This window comes from Dipteris shenzhenensis, chromosome 7, assembly GCF_047967505.1.
Source record: "Dipteris shenzhenensis isolate YYH24624 ecotype China chromosome 7, Dip_SZ_1.0, whole genome shotgun sequence".
NCBI lineage: Eukaryota > Viridiplantae > Streptophyta > Polypodiopsida > Gleicheniales > Dipteridaceae > Dipteris > Dipteris shenzhenensis.
This window is the reverse complement of record NC_141602.1, coordinates 10,126,345-10,141,404: the sequence shown is the minus strand read 5'-3', so window position 1 is coordinate 10,141,404 and position 15,060 is coordinate 10,126,345. Positions and strand designations below refer to the sequence as shown.

General features: G+C 44.1%; 1 protein-coding gene across 1 annotated transcript in view; it reads left to right on the top strand.

The window, feature by feature from the left end:
• LOC147899930 (5'-3' exoribonuclease 3-like) overlaps nt 1-15,060 on the top strand; it is a 115,805-nt gene that overhangs the window by 90,421 nt on the left and 10,324 nt on the right. The window contains exons 15-17 of the mRNA XM_087376974.1: nt 8,357-8,485; nt 8,605-8,681; nt 8,787-8,827. Of these exons, the coding sequence (XP_087233100.1) occupies nt 8,357-8,485; nt 8,605-8,681; nt 8,787-8,827 (247 nt within the window). The remainder of the gene's footprint in view (nt 1-8,356; nt 8,486-8,604; nt 8,682-8,786; nt 8,828-15,060) is intronic.

Here is a 15,060-nt window from a genome sequence, read left to right as displayed (position 1 = left end):
GTCAGCTCACATATGGCATGAGCAATCCTTTTCCCCCCCATCAAAAGCACTAGAAAGGCGTAGTTGACATCTGCTTTAAGAGGGTGTCATATTTCTCAAGAAATTCATTCTTTTGTTGTGCTATTCCTTCCCTTTCCTCTTTAGAAGATGATAAAGAGCTTTGTTAATGGGCTTCCCTTTCTCTTATACGATTGTGTTGTGTACTTCTTTTTTAGGAGCCAACTAATGAGGCATATTAGCGAATATGCCAGTAAAATCCACGGGTGGTTGCTGCATACCAATATCCTACAAAAAGGGGATACTGCTTGTATGTGGCTGGGTTGACTGTCATGCATATAGGACACTATTCTTCAATTCTTTGGCCAATTACCTGGCTAGAATTAATTGCATTTTGGGTCGTGTGAGATGCTACACCGTCATTGCCTTGCACTCCTATGGGAAGTGGAGAGCCATGCCTCATCACCCTTCTTGCTAGCTTCGCCAGATGCATTGAATGGCATAGCATTAGTTGCGGCATTGGTAATGGAGCATAAAGTGCAAAAATGGGCTGGAAGGTAAGTGTCTTTTGCTGCTCAATCCTAGGGGTCGACATGTGCATAATATCCATTTGTTGTTACGAAAAGAGACACAGGATCCAAACTTTGAAGGCTGCCATGGGCATTGTCTGGCTGTTCATGAATCATTTAAGGATCTTAAGGGAATCTCATTTGGGATCTCTGAACTTGGTTATCTTAGTGTTCATACATCCCTACACTCATTGCTTAGGGTTCCATTGCTTACCACATTTAAAGCATAAAATTGTCCTCTTTCTGCTCTCCAATGGTTCTCACAAATTTTTGAGTGCACAAACTCCAAAAATATTATCTAGTCTCTTTTGTTGGCCTCTTGAAGCCTTGTTCCTTGGTTATATTCCATAACAGCATGCTTGGCAATCCATATTCCATACATTTGCTTTTGCGATAGTGGCAGGCCTTTGAAAGAAGGTGATCATATCTCTTGTCATTCATGCCGAGTTCTACCTTCATTTGCTGAGCTTAACTTTGGCTTACAAACAACAAATTCATGTAAGAATCTGTTGCATAGTACACGTTAGTGATGTATCTCATCTCACCATCGAGAAGGATTATATGGCAACAGAAAAAACATGGAATATGAACTGCTACATGTTTTTAAAGAGGTTAGACATATTTTCCGAGCTTTGAAACTAAAGTGATCATATCTCTGTCGTTTGATGTAAATTTATAATGAGCTCCACCAGCTGATCTTTACTTTGGCTTACAAAGAACAAATTCATATAAGAACTTGTTGTTGGGGTAAAGGCACATTGCCACCCCTTTCTTAAAGATAAGACATCTATGAACGTCTTAAGACAGTCATAGGGTAAAACCTAATCCTAATAAAACTAATGAGTTTGTGGTGTGGCTCATCACTTCACACCCGCACACTTAAGTCTTCTCTCTCTCACACTCTCTTCCTCTTGCTCTTCTTCCCCCTTCTGGCCCCCTCAACTGGTATCAGAGCCTCTTCTCCCTCTACCCTTGCCTACCCACACCCCTCGACCTCTACCTAGCCTCTGCAAGGGCCAACGGGCCATCAGACGACAGCGCGAGCCATCTGGTGGCAGCGTGAGCAGGGCGCGGGCGCGGGCATAGAGCGGGGCGCGGGCAGTAGTGCAGCTGCTAGCTGCAGCAGGGCGGCGCTGCGTCATGCCAGCAGCTGCATAGCAGCTGCTAGCTGTTGAGCCCTCGGGCTTAGTCCGGGCTTCGCACAGGTTCGAGTAGGTACACGGCCGTACGGCCGTCCGTACCGTTGTACGGACTCCGTACGGGCGTCCGTACAGTACGGACGTCATCGTACCTACAGGGAGCTGCATCAGGGAGAACATTCAAAATTTTTTTTTCTGGCATTCCGTACCCTGCACACGTGCGCAGGTACAGGAAGTACAGCAGGCAGAATTTTTTTTTTGGGAAGAAAAAGAAGGAGAAAGAGCTCTTTGCTCTTCACTCAGGATCATCCTTCAGTTCTCAAAACTGTGTTTTCTTGAAAGTACAGCAAGTACCTTCATTTACCTCGTGCTTGAGGTGCAGAGAACCACAGTGTGTGGTTGATTGCACAGTTATCTGTTTTCGTGAAGGAAATGCCTTGATCTTGCAGAGGATTTTTATGCTTTTACTGGGCTTGAATCTCAGTTTCCGGGTGAGCAGATCATAGGGCTTTTGCCCGACAGTTGATGCTTTGTCTGCCTTGAGGCACTGTGGTGCCAGAGAGCACACATTTGTCTCGATTTCCGCAGTGTCGAGGTGACATTTTCTTGCAGGTCACATTTCTTGTGCAACACTCAGAGAACCTCAGTTGAGCCACGCTTGGCCAGGGCGCATCGAGTTTACTCGGTCCCTAACTGTCCATCGTTGACAGTGCTCAAAAGGTTCCTCATTGAGTGTTTGTACGTTGGGATCTGTGTATGTCATTTCTACACAGGGCAGTATATGCATTACACTGTTGGTTGATTTTGTCAGAGAGATTTTCACATTGCATGCTACCTCAGTGTTGAGGTGTTCTTCACTTGGTTCAGGTGTCAGATCAAGGGGCTTTTGCCCAGATTTTGTGTGATAGCACTTGGGTTACCGACAGAAATCTTCAGATGCATTTTATCCCCTTGGCAGAAGGGTGATTGCTTGGGATTTATCCTATTTTCTGTTGCAGGTTTTGTGACAGGCTGAAGTGTCATTTTTTGTTTTGGTGTTTGCCAAGTGGCTTATGCATATTAACTCAGTGCAATACCTCATCTGAGGTGGGAGAAGTGATCAGTACAGCCAGTACAGCAGTGTTTACAGAAGTGTTTTGTGTTTTGTCAGCCAATGATGCACTGTTAAAGCACTTGTGGAGCAGCTGCAGCATTCTGAAATTACTGTTTATGCCTATTTGAGCACGGTACAGTGTGTCAGAAGGTACAGTATTTGCAGGGACATTTACTGTTTTGCTGCAGATTTTCCTGACAGTAAAAAACAGCACTATTGTGAGTGCTCTTGGCTCTTGATAGAGCAGGTTTTTTCTGAGAAATCAGAATTTTATTCAGTCTTTCTGGACTACAGGTACTTTCCTTATCTGATATGGCATCAGGGGGAAGTGAATCTTCAATTATGAACATAAAGAAACTGGAAGGAGCACACAATTATGCATTATGGGCAGAACAGTGCTTGAATGTACTTCTGTTAAAGAAGATTTCTAAGCCCATAAGGGTGAAGGGTGTCAAGCCATCTGACATGGCAGCTGATGACTGGGAAGAGCTTGATTTGTCCGCAAGGGCAGCTATCATGCTCACTATTTCTGATACTCTTGTGTTCAATGTTCAGGCTGAAAAGACCTCTTATGGCCTATGGCAGAGGCTAGAAGAGTTGTATGCCCAAAAGAGCTCAGCCAGTAAGGTTTATTGGTTCAAGAAGCTGGTTGATCTTCGCATGAAGGAAGGTACAGCTATGACCTCACACTTGAGTGAGTTCAATGCCATCTTTACACAGCTTACTGCACAGGGATTGAACCTTGATGAGGAGTTCAAGGCTACTTTCTTGTTGTGTACCCTCCCTGAGAGTTGGGACACTTTCAAGACCACCCTGTCAAATTTGAATGTCACTCTTATGTATGCTGATGTAGAGAGCTCTCTCCTTATGGAGGAGATGAGCAGGAAGAATAATGCGAGCAGCAAGTCTTCAAATGCCTTGCAGGTACAGGATAGAGGCAGGACTCAGCAGAAGGGGAGATCTGCTAGTAAGTCCAAATCCCGCAGTCAGTCCCGTGGCAAAAAGGATATTGAATGCTTTTATTGTGGCAAGAAGGGACATGTGAAGTCTAAGTGCTTCAAGTTCATACGGGATCAGAAAGCCAAGAAGGCTGAAACAAAGGATGCAGGCAATGGAAGCAAAGGCAAAGGCAAGGCCAAGGCAGATGACTTGGATGCAGTGAATGTTGCAGCAGAGGACAGTGACAGTGACATACATGATGTTTTATGCTCTTCTGCTGTAATAGCACATGCTTTGGTTATTGATGGCCATGACATGCACACCTGGCTCTTGGACTCAGGTGCTTCTTTTCATGTTACTCCTCATAGGGAGTGGTTTACTTCCTACACAGGTACTTATGGAGTTGTTCATCTTGGGAACAACTATGCATGTCAGATTGCAGGGATTGGCAGTATACAGATAGTATTCCATGATGGACGCATATTTATGCTTGATGGTGTTCGCCATGTGCCGCAAATCAAGAAAAATCTGATTAGCACTGGCTTATTGGATGACAGTGGTTACCACACCACATTTGGGGATTCCAAATGGGTGATTACTGATGGCCAGGCTGTAGTGGCTGAGGGTTTTAAGAGTGATACCTTGTACCCTCTTTATGTTTCCAGTGTGGGTAATCATGTTGTTGCCATAACCGAGCTGCCAAAGGTTTCATTGTGGCATAGCCGGTTGGGACACATGTCTGTTAAAGGAATGCAAGAACTGTCACGTTTGGGTTATCTGCCGTCTCTTTCTTTTTCAGATTTGCCTACTTGTGATCATTGCATATTTGGCAAGCATTCTGTGACTCCTCATAAGAGGAGAACTCCCCAGAATAGAGCACCGCTTGATCTAGTGCACACTGATTTGTGTGAGATGCCACAGTTATCACTAGGGGGTGCAAAATATTTTATTACTTTTATTGATGATGCCACACGCAAAGTGTGGGTCTATTTCTTGAAGCATAAGGGCGATGCCTTAGATGCTTTCAAGAAGTTTGTCGCTCAGGTTGAGAATCGGACAGGTCGTAGGCTGAAATGCCTCAGATCCGATAATGGGGGTGAGTATGTGTCACATGCCTTTGTGCAGTTTTGCGAAGCTAAGGGCATCAAACAGGAACTCACAGCCCCTCATAATGCATCTCAAAATGGTGCAAGTGAGCGGATGAATCGAACTATTCAGGAGAAGGTTCGATGTATGTTGTCTTATGCTGCATTACCCCATGGCTTTTGCGCAGAAGCCGTGCAAACATCAGTTCACATTATTAACAGGTCGCCAAACAAGGCTTTGGAGTTGAAAGTGCCAGAGGAGGTGTGGTCTGGCAAGCCACCTTCATATAAGCACTTACGTGTATTTGGCTGCGAGTGCTTTGCTCATGTACGCAAAGAACTGCGCACCCAACTGGAGCCAAAGTCTATCAGATGCATCTTTATGGGTTATGGTGACGAAGGTGAAATGGGGTACAGGTTATGGGATCCCGCTAAACGGAAGATTATACGCAGCAATGATGTCATCTTTAAAGAGGATAGTGTACACAAGGAACCCGTGCAACCTGTGGAATACAAGAGGGTTATTTATGATGATGTTGGACAGCAAAGAATGCCCATTTATATGCAGCAGCAGGCTGCTGCGGATAACCCTGTTCAAGAGGGTATACAGGCTGAAAATCAGCCAGATAATTTTGCCAATGATGCACCACTGGATATGCCAGCAGATGGGGCTGTAGAACAGCCAGATATGGTGGTACAGTCACCCGTCATGCATGACGAAGAGGCTGGACAGCAGCCTAATCCGGAACATTTTGTTAGGAGGAGCACCCGTGTACAACGGCCTCCTGCCAGGTTTGTTCCAGGAGCCAATAATGTGGCTGATTTTATCATGTTGACAGATTGTGGTGAGCCTTCCAGCTTTAAGGAAGCTATGGGAAGAACGGAGAAAAAGAAGTGGGAGAAAGCCATGCAGTCAGAAATGGACTCCCTACTTTAAAATGATACATGGGACTTGGTGCAGCTACCTGCAGGCAGAAAGGTTTTGCCATGCATGTGGGTTTACAAAGTCAAAGTGGATTCAAATGCTTTACCGAGGTATAAGGCCAGATTGGTTGCCAAGGGATTTAAGCAGGAGAAGGGCATTGACTGTGATGAGATCTTTTCCCCTGTAGTCAAGATGACTACTTTGAGAGCAGTGTTAGCTCTTGTTGCTCATGACGACATGGATTTATGTCAGATGGATGTGAAGACAGCCTTTCTTCACGGAGATCTCCATGATGAGATCTATATGAGTCAGCCAGAGGGATATGCTGTTAAAGGGAAAGAGCAGCTTGTGTGTAAGCTCAAGAGGAGCTTGTATGGACTCAAGCAGGCGCCAAGAGAATGGTACAAGAAGTTTGATGCCTTCATGCAGTCCCAAGGGTATCATAGGTGTGAGACCGATCATTGCTTGTACACCAAACGGGCAAAGGATGGCAGTTTGATGCTACTCATTCTATATGTGGATGACATGCTTATTGCCAGTAAATCTCAGCATGAGATTAGTGCTTTGAAGAAACAACTGCATAAGTCTTTTGACATGAAAGACTTGGGTGATGCAAATCATATTCTTGGCATGCGGATTACTCGTGACAGGTCCAAGGGACTTTTGTTTCTGTCACAGAAAGAGTACATTGACAAAGTACTGCAGCGCTTTAAAATGGAGGGGGGGAAGTCTATTAGTACCCCGTTGCCTCCACATTTAAAACTCAGCAGTAAGGACAGCCCCAGATCAGATGATGATAAGGCTGAAATGGCCAAGGTTCCGTATGCATCTGCAGTTGGATCTTTGATGTATGCCATGGTTGCCACTCGTCTGGATATTGCTTTTGCAGTGGGAGTCATCAGCAGGTATATGGCAAATCCAGGCAAGCGGCACTGGGAAGCAGTGAAAGGTGTCTTGAGGTATCTCAAGGGTACCAAAGACTTGTGCATATGCTATGGTAGGCAGGATGCATTGGTGCATGGTTTTACAGACTCAGACTATGCAGGGAATGCAGATAACCGGAAGTCTACTACCGGTTATATTTTCACATTTGCAGGAGGTGCTATATCATGGGTGTCTCGGTTGCAGAAATGCATTGCACTGTCAACTACTGAAGCTGAATATGTTGCAGCCACTGAGGCTTGCAAGGAAGCAATATGGCTTAATCGGCTGGTGGGAGACTTGGGCATTACAGGAGATATGCCAGTTTTGCATTGTGATAGTCAGAGTGCTATCATGTTGGCAAAGAATCCGGTCTTTCATCAGAAGACCAAGCACATAGATGTGAAATATCATTTCATCAGGGAGGTACTGGAAGACAAGCGACTTGAGCTTGTGAAGGTGCATACTGATGATAATCCTGCAGATTTGCTCACTAAGAGCTTGCCTACTGAGCGGTTTGCACATTGCCGCCACATCATGGGATTAGGATGAGACCATTCTTATTTTATGGTCTTGTATACAGTAACTGTATATTGCTGTAATTTTTATTCTTTTCTCCCCTTTAGGCACATTGGCCTTTAGGTGGGAGGTTGTTGGGGTAAAGGCACATTGCCACCCCTTTCTTAAAGATAAGACATCTATGACTGTCTTAAGACAGTCATAGGGTAAAACCTAATCCTAATAAAACTAATGAGTTTGTGGTGTGGCTCATCACTTCACACCCGCACACTTGAGTCTTCTCTCTCTCACACTCTCTTCCTCTTGCTCTTCTTCCCCCTTCTGGCCCCCTCACTTGTTAGTACACATTGGTAATATATCTGATTCCACTATCTGTGAGGCATATGGAAGGATTATCAGTTTCCTTTATGAGCAAATTTGTTTCCATTTTTATGTATGGCCTTAGGATTGCTTCATTTTTGCAGAGCTAATCTTGGCTGTCGCATGACATGTCTCTTGAATCCACTATCCAAGATCATTACCAAGGGTTGTGTCAAGTTGAGCCCAAAGGGTTTTTGGAAAGCAGCCAACGCTCAATGCAAGTTTGGCGAGGGATCCCCCGATTCTGTAACCTTTGAATAGGTTATTATGTGGGGCACTCCAAGGGAGGGAATGTATGCCTAGAATCTCAGTTTGTGGGAGGAGGAGATGTAAAGAACGAATGACTCATGGGAAACGAAAGAATAACTTTGTACTCTAGGCATCTCTTAGCCTGAAGTGCTTGATACTACCTTAAAGTGGCAAGCAAAGGGCTAAGGCCAGGAGCGAGGAAAGGGCTTGTGGCAGGCTCAGGCTTTGACTTGTGCTCCATCATCTTATACAATGAAAATTGAATTGAGAACCACCGAGCCATCGCTTGAAAACTCAGAAGCTGGTTTACTTGTATCCTCAATGGGTAGTTGCTGAGGTAAGGTCCTTTAATGTGGGACTCACAGCTTGCAATGTATAATGTGCTGGGAAGCGGTGTACAAATAGTAAATACGACATGAAAAGTGTGCTTAGAATTAAGCTAACATACAAGGTAGTTTGGCTTGTTCTTGTAACTCGAGAGAATTTATTCTTATCATAACTTAATCATTTTTTAAAACAGACATTTGTGATGGTTTGTGGATTCCTATTATGATCTACAGGTTTTACCCATACCACTATGCACCTTTTGCATCTGATTTAAAAAATTTGGATCAAGTCAATATCAATTTTTCATTGGGGAAGCCATTCAAACCATTTGATCAGCTCATGGGGGTGCTGCCAGCTGCAAGGTAGAATCACAATTTCTCTCTTTTCTGTTTCTCTTTGTTTTTTGGGGAAGCCATTCAAACCATTTGAATGGAGGTGGGTTGTAGAGGCGGGTCTTATACTCATTGTTTTTGTGATGCAGTGCATCCTGCCTGCCTGAGTATTATAGGCCTTTGATGACCGATCCAAATTCTCCAATCATTGATTTCTATCCAGCTGGTATTGTTTTTACAAGTCCAATAGTTCATTTACTAGCATGTATGGTTTGGAGCATTGTGGAGCACTTTTGCAGATTCACATTGTTCGTGCTTTGTGTATGTGCAGACTTTGATGTTGACATGAATGGAAAGCGTTATGCCTGGCAGGTATAGTGCCATCTAGGAGCTCTCTATCTGTGTGTGTGTGGAAATGATAACCTTGATTAGGCATGTGAACCATGTTATCACTTTTATGCTCTCACAGCTGCATGCTTCGAGTCATACAAGTCTAGATTCCTACTCAAGAGAGATCTCCTGTTCAGCTTTCCAGTTCTTTCACATTACAGATGATAAACTGTGTTTTTTAATCCTCATTAATATTTTGTATCTTGAGCTTTCTCGGCTTTCTGTTTTTTGGTGGCACTGCCCTTGAATTTGACACTGGCTGAGATCTGCATGTGATATGGAAGCTGTCCTTTGACATACCAGTGTAGGCTTGGATTTTTGCCGTCTTTCGGTCAATCATCTTTAGGGGCAACCTTGGTATTGAGCTATGCTTATAGCATGGGTAGAAAAAGATGAAGGAATCAAGGAATCGTAAATCTTTAGATGCTCAGCTTAGCCTATGATAGGAGACTGCCTCGGGAGAAAATCGAAGGTAATTTTTATTAGACATTACTGTCAGACGAACAAATAAGAAGAAATATTCTGCATTTGGTGATACCCCATGTTGCATTAGACATAAATTTGGTGGTGCACAGTCCTTGGCATGGTGATCACAAGGAACATGTTCACAATGGCACCACCTTTGGGAAAATCAGTGTACTTTCACATATGAAATAATATCTGTGACCTCGAATACCAATTTCACAATTCCAGATTCAATGAATTCGTCCCATTTGGCGAGTTTGGATGTGCCAATAGATTTTATTTGTTCTTTGAAGGGGAGAGGCTTGGACATGCTGAGATCCCATGCATTCTCATATCTGTTGTTGGATGCGAGCTGTCTTGTATTTGGATAAAACAAGACAAACAAACTGCAAAATCTTTTGTCAGGACATCTCAGGTAACGCTTCGTAACAAATTCAATCGACAAATATATTCGTGAGCAATTCATACGTCTACTACAAAGTTCCCAAATTGCCTAGAGGAGTCTAAATGCCACATGTACAATTTTCGACCCTTTCTTAGATGCCCCACTTCTACCCCTTGGGATACATTTCAGTCCACTTGCCCGTAGGCACAATTCACAAATAGGGGAATACTAGGCCTTTCTTATCTACTCCATGCTATTCACCCTTGGCCTTTCTTAAATGCCCCCTTTCTATCCCTTCTTGGGATACATTTCAGTCTCTTTGTCCTGAGGCACAATTCACAAATAGGAGTATCCTTGGCCTTTGGCATTGAACCTTTTGACCGTACTACATGAAGCGCAACACAAATAAATCACAAATGTCGTTCATCTAAACATAATGCCAATTGACCCTTTAGAGGTCATGTTATCTCAACTTTAAGAGCTCATGTTATCTCAACCTAATATTCCTTCCATCTTCAAGCATCAGTGTCCTCAATGGTGAATTCTAAGAATATCCTTTGCATCCAGTACATGGATTCCCAAGTCGCCTCAGATAGAAGTAAACCATGCGATGCAACCAACACCGTGGGTATCTTCCGATTGCGCACTTGCATTGTTTCTCAGTCCAAGATTCTTGTTAGTTTGCACCTCGCATTATCCTCTATCTCCTCTAACAAAACTACACTCTTAATTAGTAAGTCTCCTAGATGCAAAAATTGTTTTAAACGAGAAACATGAAACATTGGGTGCACCTGATAACCTTGTGGTAATTCGAATCTATAGGCCACCTCGCCCCGCAATATCGGGATATCGTGGTGATAATGTAACCGGCCTTCAATAAACAAAAGGGCAGTGATCTTCTTCTACTCAGATAAATAGCCACAATGCAAGCTTCAGTCACTTCAACCACTTAGTAAAACTTAGAAACAGACTTCAACAACAACAAAGGGGAGGCTAGAATGCCCCTGCTCAGTGAAAACAGTACACAATGCACCCACTGGCCCCAAATGCCTTGGCACCCCTTTTGGTATTTATTTAATGCTTCTGAATGGAAATGCTTTACACCAAGGGCTCACCTTTGTTCTGTCTGAAAATCCTCTATTTGTCTTCAAGGAATCCAAACTAAGTGTACCACTAGAATCCAATTGGCAAGGCAATCTCAGGCATCCACTTTAGACTTGACCCAAGTGAGAGGCATCCATGCATCCAAACCACTGGCAAGCTGAGCTCAAAGCAGCCTCAAGGATATCGCATCGTCCACACTATCCTTAGGCCTTTCACAGGAACAGTCTTGTCTCTTGGTGCTTGCTAGAACCTGTAGGAGACCTGAAAGGACTGCGATGAGGGTGGTAACATGGATGCCTATCTCACTAATGTGAAGGATTTGAAAGAGCAATTGGCCAACATTGATGAGATTATGCCTGATTCTCAGCTGGTTTCTAATACCCTTGATGGGTTGCTTGATTCATATTAAGGCTTTGCTACTACGTTGAGGTTGGTTGCAGGGGGTGACCAACTTGTTGCTCTTCTTCTTCAGGAGGAGCAAAGTCATGTGAATCGCAATGCTACTATGGCTAGTGATCAAGCATTTGCTGCCTATCACAAACAAAAAGGTAAAGGCAAAGTTTCAGCTGGAAAGCCCTCTCATTCCCATGCTGATCATTCACATGTTGCCTCTTCTTTAGGGGATAACAAAAAGAAGAAGAGATGTAATTATTGCAGGAAACTTGGACATGATATTTCTGAATGCAGGAAGCGCATAGCATCTGAAAAGAAAAAGAAAGAGACTGGTCTTGCAGTATCTGGTTCTTCTAGTGCAGAAGATCGACATGAGTCCGCTAATTTCGCACAAGACCACCATTGGGCATTCTTGGTTACATGTTAGTATAATCCTGATGTTCATGATGCTTGTATGGCAGTTTCAGATGTTCGTGGTGCCTAGTTCTTTGGTAGTTGTACTAGCAAGCACATCACTTGCTGCAGGAAGTTATTCAGCTCATTGGAGCTTACATCTAAGGGGGGAGTGTCACATGTGCTAATAATGCATCATATACTGTGAAAGGTATTGGGCAAGTTGCTCTTACTTCTGTCTCTGGTGGTATTGTCACTCTAGAGCATGTGCTTTATGTTCCAGGCATTCATAAGAAACTCATTTCTATTTCAGCCATTGCTACATGTGGCTTTCAGGTTATTTTTGATGGTGTGAGGTGTGCAGTGTATGATGTTACACATGCGTTTACCCTGACTTTGACTGGCACATTGTCTAGCAGTCTTTATAGACTTGATGCTTATGACCGATGTGTTAGAATTATTATTATATTCTAGCAGTGACCTATGTAATGTAATAAGTAGGTTAGGGGCACTTCTCTCTCATTGAGAGGTTTTTCCTCCTAACCACAGTTAGTTCACTAACTACGGTTAGTGAAGGATAAGGTTTTGTCACTTAGACAAAACCTATCCCACTTCTTGTATTACTCACTTCATCTATTGCAAGCACAACGTTCAGCTCTCTAGCTCTCTCTCTCTCTTTCTAACATTTGGTATCAGAGTAGCTCTCCTTCCCGGACCTACTTCCTGCTCCCACATTAGCTCTGCTCCCGCATTTCAGCCCGCTCTAGTTTCAAGGTCATTGTTCCGTACAGTTCATATGTCACGGGGGCATGAAATTCTAAGTACTTTAATGTACTACAAGACCGTGACAACTTTGGTTTTAAAAGTCCAAGCGTGGGCTTAATAATGTGTAATTAAACGCGGCATGGTGCCTAGCACATAAGGGTAATTAATCCCTAGGCCCAAAGGCATTCCAAGGAATTAAGAGAGTGGTTGTGGGAAAATGATGATGTGGCATTTCTAATGGGTCCCCTAGAGGGCCATGTACCTTCAGTGGCCCCCCTAGAGTTCCAGGTGGCTCTAGTGTCTTCTACATGCTCCTTTGCCATTCCTGGACCTTCCTGGGCCTTCTAAACTTCACATGTGTGGTTTTCTCTCTCATCTTCTCCCTTTGTTGAGATTTTGGACTGGTTTTTGAGCCTCCTTCAGCTGAATTCCGTTTATCTTCATAACTCCTCACCCGTTTGGATTCCTCGACTTCCGTTTGGCCCGATGGCTTCCCCTCTGCCTCCCCTTCGCAGTGATATGCTTTTCCCTCCGTGCGTTTGGTAGAACGGGTAGAGCTGAGCACTTCTTCTGCTGGTCGAATTTGCAAAAGTGGCTTTTTCTGGACCTTTTTGCTTCTACCGCCTCCTGGGCCTCTCCTCTTGCAAAGCTACAGCTTTCTGTTGAATTTCGAGTGGTCACACGTGCTGGTTGACTGGTTTTTCTCAGTTTTGGAGGACTTTCCGGCGATGAAACTTCTCCAAAACCTTCTCAATGCATTCCTCTCTGAAGCACACTTCTTTTGAGCCCAAGAACTCCCACTTCTTCGCGACAGAAGTGCTTCTTTTCGCATTTTTCAGTGGAATTCTTGCTGGTCGGCTCTTGTAGATGCTCTTTCTTCATGCCTTTGCACTCCTCTTTGGCTGAGAATGCAATTGGGCATTGGCTACTATGTCCTCTTGGCGATTGAGGACTTGGTTCGAGTTTTCAGGGCTTGGTGAGTTGTGATTTTGCTACTGCAGTTTCTTTTTGCCATAAGCTATTGGTTGGCCTCGTGTGCCGCCTCTTTCTTGGCTCACAAGTGCCCAGGCAGTGCTACATGAGTCATTCTTTGGTTGGGTACTTTGCTGATTTTATTTTGGAGCTTTGAAAAGCTTTGTGAATGCCATCTGGAAACCACTCAAAGAGAGTGCAGCTGGGGTGCAGTGTGATTGCATCTGGACAGCCAATGGAATTGCACTCATAAAAGAGAATGCCTTTGGGTCGAGGCGATGGGTTAAGTGCACTTATGTGATGGTGTTCTATGCTTGAAAGCCTTGCAAAGGCTTAGTGAATTGGGGCTGCATGCTCAGTTGCAGGGAAGGTCTCCCAGATGCAACTTGTAATCATTTCACTGTGAAATATAAAGAAATACCGAAAGGGGCGCCACGGTGTTTGGGGCCAATCGGGTGCACTTGTCTATGTCTGTTGAGTAGGGGCATTCTAGCCTCCATCCCTTTTTCAGTGGTTTTGTTTGTGAACAAATGGGTAAAGCCAAATGGTGATCATGCAATGGTTAATGGTTGTGATATATGCTTTGTGAGCTGTAAATAAGTGTTGAAGTGATTAAAGGTTTCGTTCCACTGCCCTCTGAGTGATTAGAGGCAGGTTTCACCATACGACTGTACGGATTCCGTACAGCCGCACAATTCTGCTCTTGCATCGCCGTCAGGTCCGTACACTCGTACAGCTCCTGCACCACCATTCCGTACTGCAGCGTCGTACAGTTCTGTCGCATTTTGTACATACAATTGTACGCTTTCGACAGCGCCGTACCGTTGTAGAGTTCCACCGTACAACTGCAGCGTACAAATGCAGTTAATAGTCCGTACTTTAGTACAGATTTTCGTACTTCTCTGCACCGTACACCGTACTCACGGATTTTGGTACAACCGCCATCTGTACTGTTGCAAATCCGTACACAGTACGAATTTCGTACATTTTGCAGGTTTTTGACCGGTTCGTTGGCATCCGTACTTTGTGCATGTTTTCCTCTTGTAGGATTACTTTGCAGTTTTTCCTTTGCAGGTTCTTATCTTTGTAGAGAAATTGGGGCTTTTGAGCTCTTCACAGGCACATTGCATTTTTTGGAGTGCTCTTGTGGAATTTTTGGGTGGCGCAAGAGGTCCGTACAGCCTGTCTGGACTGTACGGATGGCCGTACAGTTGCCGAACAGCAAATTGCAATAACATGTTGAGCCTTACAATTGTACGGATTCTGTACCAGCAGGTAGCCGCTACACACGTGAAGTGATTTCTGAGGAAAAACAGCTCCCTTCACAGTGGATGCTCCAAAATGCGGTCTTCTCGCGTCAAGATCAGGGTTTTCACAACATAAGTGCTTGGAGACGCTTCAAACACTCATGGGTGTGTAGAAACCAGCAAAACCAGCAGGAATGAGGGCTTAGAAGGCTGCCAAACAGCTTGGGAAAGCTGTCAATGGCTGAGGGAATGGATTCCCGACCTGCTCTGATACCACTGTTGGGTGTTGGAAGCAATGGAAGCTCAAAAATGGAAGCACAAAGAAGAAAAACGAGGTGATGTAATAGATTGCCGCAAAACTGAAGTGTGGAGGCTCAAGGGAGAGCCAACATAACAAAACCCTAGGGCTAACTGTCCTAACTGGACTAAGTATCCTAACTAACGTAGATGGTACATAAACTAACTGTACCAATAGTCCCAACTGACTGTAA